Source organism: Cervus canadensis, chromosome 30 (genome assembly GCF_019320065.1).
Source record: "Cervus canadensis isolate Bull #8, Minnesota chromosome 30, ASM1932006v1, whole genome shotgun sequence".
In the NCBI taxonomy this organism is placed as follows: Eukaryota; Metazoa; Chordata; class Mammalia; order Artiodactyla; family Cervidae; genus Cervus; species Cervus canadensis.
The window spans coordinates 42109686-42123140 of NC_057415.1; the positions used below are offsets into that span (position 1 = coordinate 42109686).

The 13455-nt window shown below is 46.5% G+C and overlaps 1 protein-coding gene across 3 annotated transcripts in view; it reads left to right on the forward strand.

The window, feature by feature from the left end:
- Nucleotides 1–12632, forward strand: part of CNTRL (centriolin) — an 81382-nt gene extending 68750 nt beyond the window's left edge. The window contains exons 35-45 of one of the 3 annotated variants that reach the window (XM_043452885.1): nt 93–250; nt 2170–2243; nt 3278–3466; nt 3863–4088; nt 5523–5728; nt 6665–6805; nt 8080–8352; nt 8523–8585; nt 9818–10024; nt 11843–11929; nt 12172–12632. In XM_043452885.1, the coding sequence (XP_043308820.1) occupies nt 93–250; nt 2170–2243; nt 3278–3466; nt 3863–4088; nt 5523–5728; nt 6665–6805; nt 8080–8352; nt 8523–8585; nt 9818–10024; nt 11843–11902 (1597 nt within the window). In that variant the 3' untranslated portion in view covers nt 11903–11929; nt 12172–12632. Of the gene's footprint in view, nt 1–92; nt 251–2169; nt 2244–3277; nt 3467–3862; nt 4089–5522; nt 5729–6664; nt 6806–8079; nt 8353–8522; nt 8586–9817; nt 10025–10955; nt 11266–11842; nt 11930–12171 lie in introns of those variants that run through there. The other 2 variants (XM_043452883.1, XM_043452884.1) reach the window with 2 other exon arrangements.
- The last annotated feature ends 823 nt before the right edge of the window (nt 12633–13455 follow it).

Here is a 13455-nt window from a genome sequence, read left to right on the forward strand (position 1 = left end):
TTGTGACACGTAACACTATTCCTTAGTTGTCTGGTATATGTGCTTGGACATTTTGTGTTTGACAGTCTGACATATTCTTGCTTGTATTGTAGGGTTTTAGCAGCCACAGAAGAGAATAGCAAAGCAAAGCAATCAGACTTAGAAAAGTTGGAATTGGATATCAGAAAACTGCAACAGGAACTAGACCAACTAAACAGAAACAAACTCTCACTGCACAAAGACATCGCAGGCCTGCAGCAGCAGCTCCGCGGTGAGCGGGCGGCGGGGGGGTGGCTGTCTTCCTTCTGCTTGGTGCTTTTTTTAATTGTTTGCTTTCTTGTTATAGAAATAGATCGTGCTACAGGGCGTGGGGTTTCTTTTAGGAGTGAGAAAAATGTTCTAATATTAGGTATGGTGATGGTTGAACAACTCTGAATTTACCAAAAGCCATGAAATTGTATACTTTAAATGGGTGAAATACATGATATGTGAATTACATCTCAGTAAAGCTGTTTTTTTTTTTTAAATGAATTCATATTCCTTAGAGAACAATTTTAAAACATAGCAAAGTAACAAAATAAAAATTACTATTGACCACACTCTTCAGAGATAATTTCTAATAGCAATGTAGTAAATATCCTTCCAGATTTTTCCTTGAGGGGTGGTGTGTGTGTATAGATTTAAAAGCAAAAATGGACATAACATATTTATGACCAAATCTTTATAAATCCTCATGATTGTTTATTTATAAGTTACTCATAAGTAGGAGAGGGTGTGGAGAGAAGGGAACCCTCTTACACTGTTGGTGGGAATGCAAACTAGTACAGCCACTATGAAGAACAGTGTGGAGATTCCTTAAAAAACTGGAAATAGAACTGCCATATGACCCAGCAATCCCACTCCTGGGCATACACACCAAGGAAACCAGAACAGAAAGAGACACTTGTACCCCCAATGTTCATTGCAGCACTGTTTATAATAGCCAGGACATGGAAGCAACCTAGATGCCCATCAGCAGACCAATGGATAAGAAAGCTATGGTCCATATACACAATGGAATATTACTCAGCCATTAAAAAGAATACATTTGAATCAATTCTCATGAGATAGATAAAACTGGAGCCCATTATACAGAGTGTAGTAAGCCAAAAAGATAAACACCAATACAGTATACTAACACATATATATGGAATTTAGAAAGATGGTAACGATAACCCTATATGCAAGGCAGAAAAAGAGACACAGATGTATAGAACAGACTTTTGGACTTTACGGGAGAAGGCGAGGGTGGGATGATCTGAGAGAACAGCATCGAAACATGTATATTATCAAGTGTGAAACAGATCGCCAGCCCGGGTTGGGTGCATGAGACAAGTGCTCGGGGCTGGTGCACTGGGATGACCCAGAGGGATGGGATGGGGAGGGAGGTGGGAGGGGGGTTCAGGATGAGGAACACATGTAAATCCATGGCTGATTCATGTCAATGTATGGCAAAACCCACTACAATATTGTAAAGTAATTAGCCTCCAACTAATAAAAATAAATGGGAAAAAAAAAAGTTACTAATTCCAGCCAACAGTGTACTTATTGAACACTTCCTGTGTCCTGGGCATGATTGTAGATGTTTCATATGCATTTTATCATTTAATTCTTATAACATTTTTTTGAGGTAGAAACTATTATTTCACCCATTTAAAGATAAGCCAACTTACGCCTAGTTTCCTTGGGACTTGCTTAAGCAAGAAGTGACTTGCTCAAGCTCACCCAGTTAGTAAGTGACAAAACCAGTACAGATTATAAAATTTATTTTAAAATTGTCTTCCTGAAAGGTTGTACCAAATTTACATTTTTATCAGCAGTGTGGAAGGTACCTGTTTTTAAACCACGCACCTCATCAACACTAGGTAATGTGTGTGAGTTTTTTTATCATGAGGTTTTGAATGTGTAAATCTTTTTTTTTTTTTTTTAATATGTAAGTCTTTAAAAAATGTAAGGCTCCAAGCCCAGATCTGGCTTGTGCATTTACCTCTCTCTTGGCCATGAATAAGATAGGGTGGCGTAATCACCTGTTACACCCTAACAGAAGGAAGTATAAATTCACTTTCAGTCTACATTTTTAAGGGGACTGATGGGAAACTGAAAAATGTATACATATGTATTTCTTATTCTATGTAAATGTTATTTCTGTAGAAAAACGAGAAGCAGTAAACTCATTACAGGAGGAACTAGCTGACGTCCAAGACCATTTGAACCTAGCAAAACAGGTGAGCCTGACAAAGGAAGTCTTCTCGTGGCGCCCTGCGGGCGTGCAGATGGCTGCTTGAAATAACAAATCAAAGACGCTGGTTCTTCTCACATGAGCCGGTCCCGTAGAGCCATTTATCTAACACAAATGTAATATATACCAAACCTTTGATGCAGAGCAGTAATTTTCTAGTTTATTTTAGTCCTAGAATTCTCCATGGAAACAATGCTTTACTCAAAGCTAGTAAGTAAGGGGTGGTGGCCAGAAGAGCCCTATAGTTGGTCAGCCGCTTTCTGAAGGCTTCAGGGACAGATGGACCATCTCTTCCCCATGGCACAGATGAGGTCTTTATGCTTCTCGGCATCTTCCTGCAGTAATTCAGTGTTGTCCTGTGAGATTATTGCCATGATCTGAGTTCCAGAGAACCTCAAGCAAGTTTTAGACCTTAGTTTCTACTCTGTAAGTTATGGGTTAGATTAGACATCTAAATTCCCTTCCTTCTACCTTTAAGATTCTGTGTTTCTAAGATGTTTAAAACTTATTCTGTCCTTTAAAAAGTCTTATACGGGTTCTTGTGAACATTTTTTATGTTGTTAGAAATACGGTAACTTTTCCAAAAGTGTTTAATTAGGGTTCTTTGAAGAAAGAAGTATTTCTTGTTTTGTGAATTGTTTTAACCTATATAAATATTTCAGATGGTAACAAAACCATGACTTTAGGTTCAGTTTCAGTCAGAGTTAAAGCTTGTTCACAGCTTTTCTTACTCTTAGCAATCCTGTGAGGTGGGTGGTGTTTATTCCCACCTCAGTGACAAGATGGCTGAATTTCAGAGGAACTGAGTCTCTTGCTGAGGTTCTGACATCTCTGTCATCTTAGGTACTAAAAAGAGGGAAGTCGGTGATTAAGTTGAGCTCTGGGTACCTTCGTGTGTTTGTTGAAATAACAAACTTTCGGGCTGTCATTGTCGGACTTGGTAGATGGATGCAGGCGTGGCACTCGCGCCTGTGGAGGAGGGGCCTTGTCCGTAGTTTGAGTTTGTTCTTTGGCCTGAAGGACCTGCTCCACACCACCAACTGCCAGGATGTCCTGCTTGCCGAGCAGACCAGGCTGCAGGAGGACCTCCAGGAACGCGTGAAGAAGCTGGAAGGCTGCCAAAAAGAAGAGGAAAGGAAGCAACAGCACCTGCAAGCGCTTCGGAGCGAGGTGGAGGAGAAGGAGCGCGAGCTGGCCCGACAGGAGATGGTACCGCACCCCACGGGCGGTCCAGGAGCGGGGACACTTCCCCAACAAGCATCCCCCCGGCTCTCGCTCCGCTTACCTGCCCTGTGTGACCTGAGGGGGTTTTACACCAGCTCTTTGACTCCCTTGGTATTAATGTTATGGACCATTAAGACTGTGGAACAGGCCCCGTAAAGAATCTTGGTGGCCACGTGTCAATTCCTGCGTATTCCCTCTTCACATGCTAGCCAGATCATTTTCCAGTCCCTCCTTGATCCCCTTTGTAAACAGAACTCACTCTCGATCACTGTGGGCTGTTTGCTACTTTCTGTTTGAGCTGGAGTCTGACTAGTGTCCATGAAGATTCCCTTGGGACACTGTTTGTTAGTTCATGACTGACTAAGGTTGTTCTCTAATAAGACGTTTCAGAGACTCCAGAAAGAGAGAGAAAATGAAGAAAAAAAGTTAGAAGCCAGTAGAGCGGCCCTGCAGGAGCAGCAGCAGCAGCTGGAGAAGGAAATAGCAGACCAGAGGGGCACGCTGGACCAGGTGCTCAGCCAGGTGCTGGGGGCTGAGGAGCGCGTCAGGACTCTGCAGGAGGAGGAGAGGTGGGGTGAGGCCCTGGAGAAGACGCTCTCCCAAACCCGTACGTATCCCGGAGCGCTGCGCCGAGGGGGGAGTCCACTGACTGTCTGATGAAGCGTGTAAAGGAGGCCCAGGCCTCGGCCGTAGCCCAGACAAGAGGCAGGACCGGCGTGGGGGAAATACAGCCCCACACTTGGCCTCCTGGTCCTGCGAAAGATGAGGAAACGCACCCAGAGGGAACAGAGAATCTGTCTTTATGGAGATGGAATTTGATCCCGACACGGTCAGGTGTTTTTCCTTGACTGTATCGCTTTCTTTGAGAATGCTCTTTCAAGGAAGTGGAATATTAAGGCAAAGAAGTGCCAAAAGGTGCCCTAAAGGCTTTCTATAAAAGTACATTAATTCTGACCTTTGGAACAATGATCCATTTCATCTCAACCTATTACAAAAAACAGTATTAACAGTTCTATGATACAGTTGTTGGCCACTGGGTCTGTTTATTCTTTTGAGCCATACATAAAGGAAGTTGACTCCAGGACAAAAGATGGTTCTTAACGTCAGTAAATGAATTTTTTTTTTCTTAGACTTCAGGTTTTAATAATGCTCAGAAAATGTTCTCCCCTGCGGGAACTTTAAGGACTTGGGTTTTGAAAGGGTTATTACTCCTTTTTCCCTGGGAACTCTTGATTCAGACCCAACCATTTCATTTTGAAACAAACCTAAATATGCTGAGTCCGACCATGCCAGAGGTGTGAGAAGTGATATCTGGGCAGGGTGTTGCTTTACAGAGTCCATTACAAAATCTGTGTTAAATGTCACTGTTGTGTATAAGCATCATTTATTGAGTATACTTACCATGCATTAGGTGTTTGCATGCATGATTCCTGTTAAATACGAGGAAATAGGTTCCTTCTATAGAAAATAAGACTCATGCCATTCCAAATCCTCTGTTCTTTTCCTGCACTGCCTCCTATGAAGGAAAAACTACTGTGTATTTCCCTTTATTTAAAATTAAGTGTATAAAAAAGCATTTCAGGGACTTCCTTGGCCCTGAATGAAGTGATGAAGACTGCACTTGCAATGCAGGGGGCACGGGTTCAATCCCTGGTCAGGGAACTAAGATCCCACGCACCTCATGGAGCAGCCAAAAAATGAAAAAGTGGAGAAAGGACTTGAATAGATGTTTACATAAATAAGTAAATAAATAAATAGCTTTTCAGTAGCCTGTTCCATGTTCCTTGCACCTCACAGAATTGGTGCTCTCTGGTCTCAAAGACTCAAAAGAGAAAATGGTAGATGTCTGTCACTTTGGAATCAGGTCCTTCAGGAACAAATTACATCAAAAGGCAGCTTTCTCTGAACCTTTTCCTGGGTCAGGGGAGACTTAGACAACTGGCTGGTGGAAAAGAGTGCCCCAGTGAGCGTCCTGTCGTTGTGCAGTCTGCCCTTAGCCAGCCCAGGGCCTCAGGCTAAACTACCTGAAATACTGTTTCAGAACGGCAGCTCTCAGAACGCGAGCAGCAGTTGTTGCAAAAGTCAGCTGAGCTGCTGGCTCTTCAGAAGGAGGCGGACTCTATGAGGGCAGACTTCAGCCTCTTGCGAAACCAGTTCTTGACAGAGAGAAAGAAAGCTGAGAAGCAGGTGGCCAGCCTCAAGGAAGCGCTGAAGACCCAGCGCAGCGAGCTGGAGAAGAACCTTCTCGTGAGTACCCACCGCCCTGCCCGGCAGCTTGTGAGGAGAGGAGCCTTTCAATCTCTAATGAAACATGGCTTCCATGTAGAGAAAACAAATGACTGGGCAACCCAGTCCCTAACCCAGCTGTTGCTTGGGGTACATCTGTGCATAGTTTGTGCCTGAAGCTAATGGTAGATTTTGCCTGTGTCTGGGCTCAGCCCTGGAGGAGTTGGCTGTCTGGCTGGAACGCTGGTCACAGGCTCAGAGCGCTCCCTCGGGGAGCCAGCCTCTGCACACCACTCCAGCAGGGGTGCAGGGGTTTGGGGGTGGGAAAGCCTCTGAAAAGCCTCTTCCCAGCTGCAGTCTGTGCTCACAGGTTTTCTCATTGTGCCCTTTTTGGTCAGCATCAGCTCTAATTAATCATTATCCTAAAACTAGGAGGCTCAATCTGTCACGCTCTTATCCCTGAGATAAATTGTGGGTGGTGGTACTCAAATGAGTTGAAAATGGTTTGGGATGCCTCGAGACTGACGGGCAGTGATAGGGGCTGTCCCAGAAAAGGATTTTTCTAACACCCTTTGGAGGAGTCCATGTCGCCCTGCAGTGTGAATGTTGCTTTCCACCCGGATGTATTTCCCAGAGGGCGGTAACACCCACAGCCGCTGACGTGCAGCAGGACTGTGGAGAGAGGAGGCAGATGTCTGGATTTAATCCTCCCAGGAGCCCTGTGATGGTGGCTGTTGTTCACGTCTCCCAGACAAGGGAGGGTCACCTCATCTCAGTGGCAACACGGCACATCTAGGATTCAGGCTTTCTGCTCCCAGCTCTACCACCACCGCTGCAGAAGGCCGGTCGATCATCCCCTTTACAGCCGGAGCCCAGACAGGAAACGAAGTCTCCGAGCTGGTGAGTGTGCCAGGCAGCAGCACGCACCTCCAGAGTCGTTCTCCTCTCCGGTGCTAGGAGCAGAAGCAGGAGAACAGCTCCATGCAGAAGGAGATGGCGACCATCGAGCAGGTGGCGCGGGACAACCACGAGCGGGCCCGGCGCCTGATGCGGGAGCTCAGCCAGATGCAGCAGGAGTACGCGGAGCTCAAGAAGCAGGTGCGCCGCAGCCCTGGGCGCGGGGAGAACGTCAGACTAGTGATCAGACTGTTCTTCTAGTCTTGAAATTCAGAACTTTCCACAGAAGAAAGTATTTGTTCAAGGGACACTTTTAAAATGCTCCCAAGACACACTTTTGAAATGCCTTAAGTTCACCAAACTTAAGTTAGTTTTTGAAAGAAAAATGGCAATTCTTCAGCATAAAATTTTATCATGTCCCAAAGTGCTGTGTTGAAATACTAGATTTTATGCCAAAAACAAGTCTGTAAGAGACAGACTCCCAAGGAATCCTCTGATCGCCTGTCATGCAGCCGGGCCGAGGAGAGGAGAACAGTTCATCCTCGATGGAGGGTCTCGCCCTAGACCCCCTCGTGTCCCTCCGCCCGTGTCAGGGGCTGGGCCAGCCCAGAGCGCTCCAGTCAGGCTGCTCAGGCCACTCGAGTGGCCTGCTACACTTTGTCCTCTGGATGACCCCATGTGGCCATTTAGTTTCGTCTTTTCCTATAACCACCCCCCAACACACAGACACACAGACACACACGCACACCCCTTTGGCTCAAGAACAAATCACTTTGAAAGGCCCCTTGGCCTCTGTAAGTTCGAGGGCAGTTAGCAGCGGGTGTGACTAGTATCTTCACCGTGCTCTTTATGGAGGAGCCACGTGGCGCGGCCTCAGGTGTTGAACACTCTGTAGCGCCTGAGGGAACCTCCAGACTCCCCGCGCCACCAGATCCTTCCCATGTACAATAAAAACATTCACCCAGACCTCCTCTAAGCCCCTTTCAGTGTTAACATTTATAGCCTAGACCACTACAGCTTGTTTCAGTAAATGGCCCTTTCTCATTTGAGGACCACTAAGGTGCCTCATATAAATTCTCACTTAGCTCTCACATTTCAGGATACAGAGGGTTCAGAAGTCGGCTAGCTGGCCCTGAGTCATCCTGGTAATGTTTATTGGAAATGAGATTGGAACCCAGCTCTGTCCCGCTGCAGAGAGGCTGACTTCTGTAGTGTGGGCCACCGTCAAGCAGCACCGCCCCTGCTTTTCCAGACGGGAGTCGCTCCAATGGGAACGCCAGTAAAGTCGTTTACTTGGTAGCTTAGAGTACTTGAGTAGCTGGAAAAATCGCAAATTTTTACAGTTCTAATCACAATAAATAACATCTGTAGGTCTTCCAGTATATGATACATGTATTTAAAATATTAAATCATTAAATAACAATAACAGTTCAGTTCCAATACTTGGTGGTATTTGACTCTCACTTGCTCTTTAGATGGTAAACCAGAAAGATCTGGAAAGAAGACAAGTAGAAATCAGTGAAGCAATGAGGACACTTAAGTCTGAAGTGAAAGACGAAATCAGAGCCAGCCTAAAGAACCTCAACCAGTTTCTCCCAGAACTGCCAGCAGACCTGGAAGCCATTCTGGAACGGAACGAACACCTGGAAGGAGGCTTGGAGAGCTTGAAAGAGAACTTTCCATTTGCCCTCAGTGAGAAACCATCACCTTTTGAAGAGAAACTGAATTTTTCTCACGTTCACATAATGGTAAGGGCTTATTTATCCTGCTGTTCTCTGGACTTCCTAAAAGGGCCCTTTGGTTCCCACCTCCCCCAGATAAGTCCAGACATAGAATGGAGGGTGGGAGGGAAAGGCGGGTTGGTTACTGACAGTGGTGCTCAGAGACTCTCTGATGGTTCCCTTTTCCTCTGAAAAAGGATGAACACTGGCGTGGAGAAGCTCTCCGGGAGAAACTGCGTCACCGTGAAGATCGACTCAAGGTTGCCCTTTTAAAAGAAAAAAAAAACTATAAGATGCTTGGCGTGGTGAGGAGATGGGGACGCTGCTCTGTCGCAGCTGTCCCAGCAGTCCTGTAGGTCACACGTTCGAAGCGCAGAGAGGCTGGCATCACAGAGTCAGCAGCAGGGTCAGGGTTCAGAAGCACAAGTTCTGGTGCTCAGCCTGGGGTTCCTTACCCTCGGGGATGCGGCTCTGCCTCAGCTGAAACTGACTGGACCTGCAGACAGAACGTAGAGATGCACTCATAAAAACAAGGCTCGCAGGCCAGTGGTTGGGGAGGGATTGGGGAAACCAGAGAAGTAGGCTTGGGAGTCAAATAAGAAGCTGTTTGGCTCAGGATATGTTGAACTTGGAGGCTTCATGAGATGCACAGGGAAGGATGTCTGTGTAGGCAGCTGAAAATCGGTGTCTAGAATTTAGTTGTAAGGGCTTACCTAAAAATGTGGGGGTGAAGAGTATAGTGGGGAGCTGAAAAATGAGAGGGGGATAGAGCAAGAGAGGACAGAATACGTCTTTGGATATCCGCCACTTGCATCGAGGGCTGAGGGAGCCATGTGCAGTTCCGAGTGAGTGAGGGCCTTCACATCAGGTAGCCTGCTGCCATACGTGGCTATTTAAATGGAAATCCACTGTCATTAAACCAGGTTAAAAATTCAGTTCAGTTACCACATTTCACGTGCTCGACAGCCACACATGACCAGTGGGTGCTGTAGTGGGCAGCAGATACAGAACACGGAGCTTTCCTGTCATTCAGAAGGCTCTGTGGGACAGACAGGGCTTGCTGTCCGCTTTAGTTGGAGGATCATTTCAGAGGCACAGCGGGGAAGCCGGAAAGCAGCGTGGGGTTGAGGATCCCACACACTGTGAGACGCTCTGAAGATACCAAGTGTGAACCAGTCGTCTGAGTCTGAGCAGTGGGGAGCTGGGGCAGGCATCTGGCGAGGAGGAAGCTGAAATCCTGTGTTGTGACCGTGGCGCGGACAGGCTGAGGTCCAGGTCCAGGTCACGATGACACACAGAAGCGCCTTCGGGCACCTGCCCGCACCCCCCACCCCTTTTTTTTTTAACTTTTGAAGACGAGGATTTTCAGCAGGCACTTCTATGTTCTGACGGTCAGATTTGCCTTTCAGATGTTAAACGTGAGGAAGCTGCTCAGTACTAGTTCTGACAGTCCCTCTGAGTAAAGCCCTAAATCCTCCCCTGACGCTTCCAGGCCCAGCTCCGGCACTGCATGTCCAAGCAGGCGGAAGTGTTAAGCAAAGGGAAGCGGCAGACGGAGGGCACGCTCCACAGCCTGAGGAGACAGGTCGATGCCTTGGGGGAGCTGGTCTGCAGCACGTCTGTGGACTCCACGTCGTCAGCCACCCTGTCTCAGCTCGAGTCTTCCCTGGCAGAGGACTCCCGTCTTGGACCAAGTCAGGTAGGAGGAGGCTCTTCACACGTGGTCTGACTTGTACCCAGAAAGTCCCTGAAGGCTTTGAGGCCCACAGCCTCCAGCAGACTCAGAAGGACACGAAAAAGTGAAAGTGAAAGTCGCTCAGTCCTGCCCAGCTCTGCGGCCCTGTTGACCATACAGCCCACGGAATTCTCCAGGCCCGAATACTGGAGTGGGGAGCCGTTCCCTTCTCCAGGGGATCTTCCCAACCCAGGGATCGCACCCAGATCTCCCGCACTGCAGGGGGATTCTTCACCAGCTGCGCCACCAGGGTGCCCGAAGGGCATGAGCTTCCCGAGGTTTGAAGGTGGAAGGACACGGATGTCGCCTTCAAATCTCAGGGAAACCTGTCTGAGCGAAGACACAAAATTTTTCATGGTCCCTGGGGAAACTGGAATCAATTGGTTGGTAGTAGATGTATAAAGAAGATAAGCTGAGGATTTAGGAAATCAACTAGGAAACAGGGACATAGTTAATTCTCCTATGAAGGCTTTCCACTTTTGGATTTCCTTATTGTCTATTTGGTAAATACAACGAGCTTAGGGAATTCCCTGGTGGTCCCGTGGTTAAGGATTCTGTGTTCTCACTGCCGAGGGCCCGGGTTCAGCCTCTTGTTGGGGAGCTAACATCCCGTAAGCCATGTGGCACAGTCAAAAATAGAAGAGTTTAGACCTCTGAAGCCAACTTGTGTCCCAGCTTAGTCTGTCCACTTGGGAAAGGTGATTGTGCCAATTGTTAGTCCTAAGCGAAGTTTGAACACAGTTTGAACTCTTAATTCAGAGTCTATTAAAAAAAGCACAACACTGAATTTCATGTTTTCTGTGTGAGACCTAGATGAGGTCAGTAATTATTTAGGAGGAACATAAAATATATTCATGGAATCTGTAAATAGTGAGACAGTATTCCTGTCAGACAGATGACAGCCACCGTTCTGTGTGCCTGGTCTGTGTGTGCTGGCTCAGCGGTGAGGAACCTGCCTGCGATGTGGGAGACCTGGGCTCCATCCTGGGTCAGGAAGACCCCCTGGAGGAAAGCATGGCAACCCACTGCAGTGTTCTGGCCTGGAGGATCCCGCGGACGGAGGAGCCGGCGGGCTACAGTCCACACGGTCGCAGTCAGACACGACTGAAGTGACTTAGCACGCACTGTGTGTGTACTAAACACTTTCCATGTATTGCCTCATTTACATCCTGGGAACTAGGGTTTATCCTTCTATATAAAGAAATTGTAGAACACAAAAAATGATGTCAAGGTCACAGCGAAAGACAAAACCAGGATTTAGAGGCTGATCTGTCTTTACCACAGAGCAGTGTATTGTGTGTCTGAGCCCCAAGAACATTCAAGGCCAGTTTGCGTCTTTAATAGACACACAGCTTGCTCATTAGCAGCAGAGCCAAGATTTGAATATGATCACCTTAAATTTTCCATGGTAGCACCCACGTCAGATAGAGGCCAAAACCACCATGGGCCTCAGGGCAGGCCGTGAGGAAGAACATCAGAGGCACAGAGCTTTATAGAGATGCCGACTCTGGAGGTAGGAGCCCGCAGAGTGGAGACCGGTGCGCAGGGGTGTGGGCGCCGGGCGAGGTTCTCGGCTCACGCGGCAGCCGGGAGCCCCGAGGCGCCCCAGGCCCAGGAGGGGAACAGAGGCGGCGGCAGAGGCACAGTGCGTAGACAGGGGCTCGTTACAATTATGTTGGGTTCCAGAGTCTTAATCTAGGTGTACGTGGGATGAAAATCTGAACTAGGTTGCAGTTAGGGGGCTGGCTTCTGAGCCTAACGTTGTATCTTCCTTCTTTCCAGAGCTCCTTCCATCAAGTTCTACAAGGTCCATCACAATCAGTAGACAGTTACCGACACTGATGCTATCCTCAACTTGCTGCTCACAGGGTACGTTACAAAAAGTTCATTTATTTATAAATAACTAGCACTTTCAATTGGCAGATGTTGAATTCCAGCTTATCATACAGTCTTAAGAAAAGTAACCTAACTTTTATCCTGGGTAATTTTGTGTGGTGGTTCATCTTAAAACATCTTTCCAAAGAAGTCCTCAAATTTGTGTTTCACCTGTTAGCCATGATGCCGTCACCTAGTTCTGTGGATTTAGCTGAAACCTGTCTTTGCTGTTGCAGGAATTCATCCTTGGTCCTTCCTCACCCTGCCGCAGGACGAGTGGCTCAGCCGGACGAGGAAGCCTTGCCTGAACACGAGCGAACAAGCTTCACCACCACCTCACTGACGTCGCCGTCAGAACGCCACGTGGTTTTCATCAAGATCCAGTCAGTTCAGATGCTGAGAACTCCACTGTCGTTTATTCCACTTCTACAGTTAGTCAGCGTTTTTGTAAGTCGCCTGTACATATGGGAATATTGTACAGTTTAAACCAGGGTCTTGTATGGCGGAGGGTTTTTTTTAACCTTTGAAATGTGTTATTATAAAACCCATGTTGATCTGCGTCTATAAACTGGTATATCTATAGTTAGAAAAAACAACATACTTAGGATCCTTATTTATAGTGCCAAGAGTTATTTTTGGATCTTGTTTAAAATCTATTTTCATATGAAAATAAAAGATAAAATAAATGTGGGTCTGACATCTGACTTTACATTTCATTCAGATGGTTTTCCATCTCTGTCTGCAGGTTGAAGTATGTTGTATCCATCAATGAATGTATTTTACCATTTGAAAATACCTATTATAAAACTGTAATATATACTTCAGATATACATACTTCTGATGCCTTTCCTCAACGAAAAATATTCTTCAGTGGAAAATTAGGAGAACTTTGGAAAACCTACATGCATTTTAAGTCGTTCAGTCATGTCCGACTCTTTGCAGCCCCCATGGACTGCAAGCCCCCAGGCTCTTGTCCATGGGACTGTTCAGACAAGGACACTGGAGTGGGCTGCCATTTCCTCCTCCAGGGGATCTTCCCATCCAGGGATCGAACCCACGTCTCTTGCACTGGCAGCTAGATTCCTCACTGAGCCGCCTGGGAAGCCCTTGGAGAATCTGACCCAGTGGTAAATTCAAATTGTGTTCAGACTTGAGGTTTTAAAATATTCCCAAGAACTATTTTCTAGGTTCCTGGACAGCTTTTGAACCAGAACAGGTATTATATGCCATGTTACTATATTACAGTTAGCACTATTCTCTGACCACTTACTGAGGTTTATATTCCTAAGAAGTTGCTTGCCTAGAGCTGGACCATTAAGATCTGGGATAGGGACTGACATGGAATAAATATGATTAAAGACAGTGGAAATGGCATAAGATTAACATCCAGTAAGTTGTAGAAAGAATCTATTTCCAATGTAAAATTGATTTGATAGTGTCTTTTGTACTTACATTCTTTGTTTCATTTTCACAAGTCTTGGCAAAATGCTTAAAAGCCTGGCCTATTCAACAGTTATTGA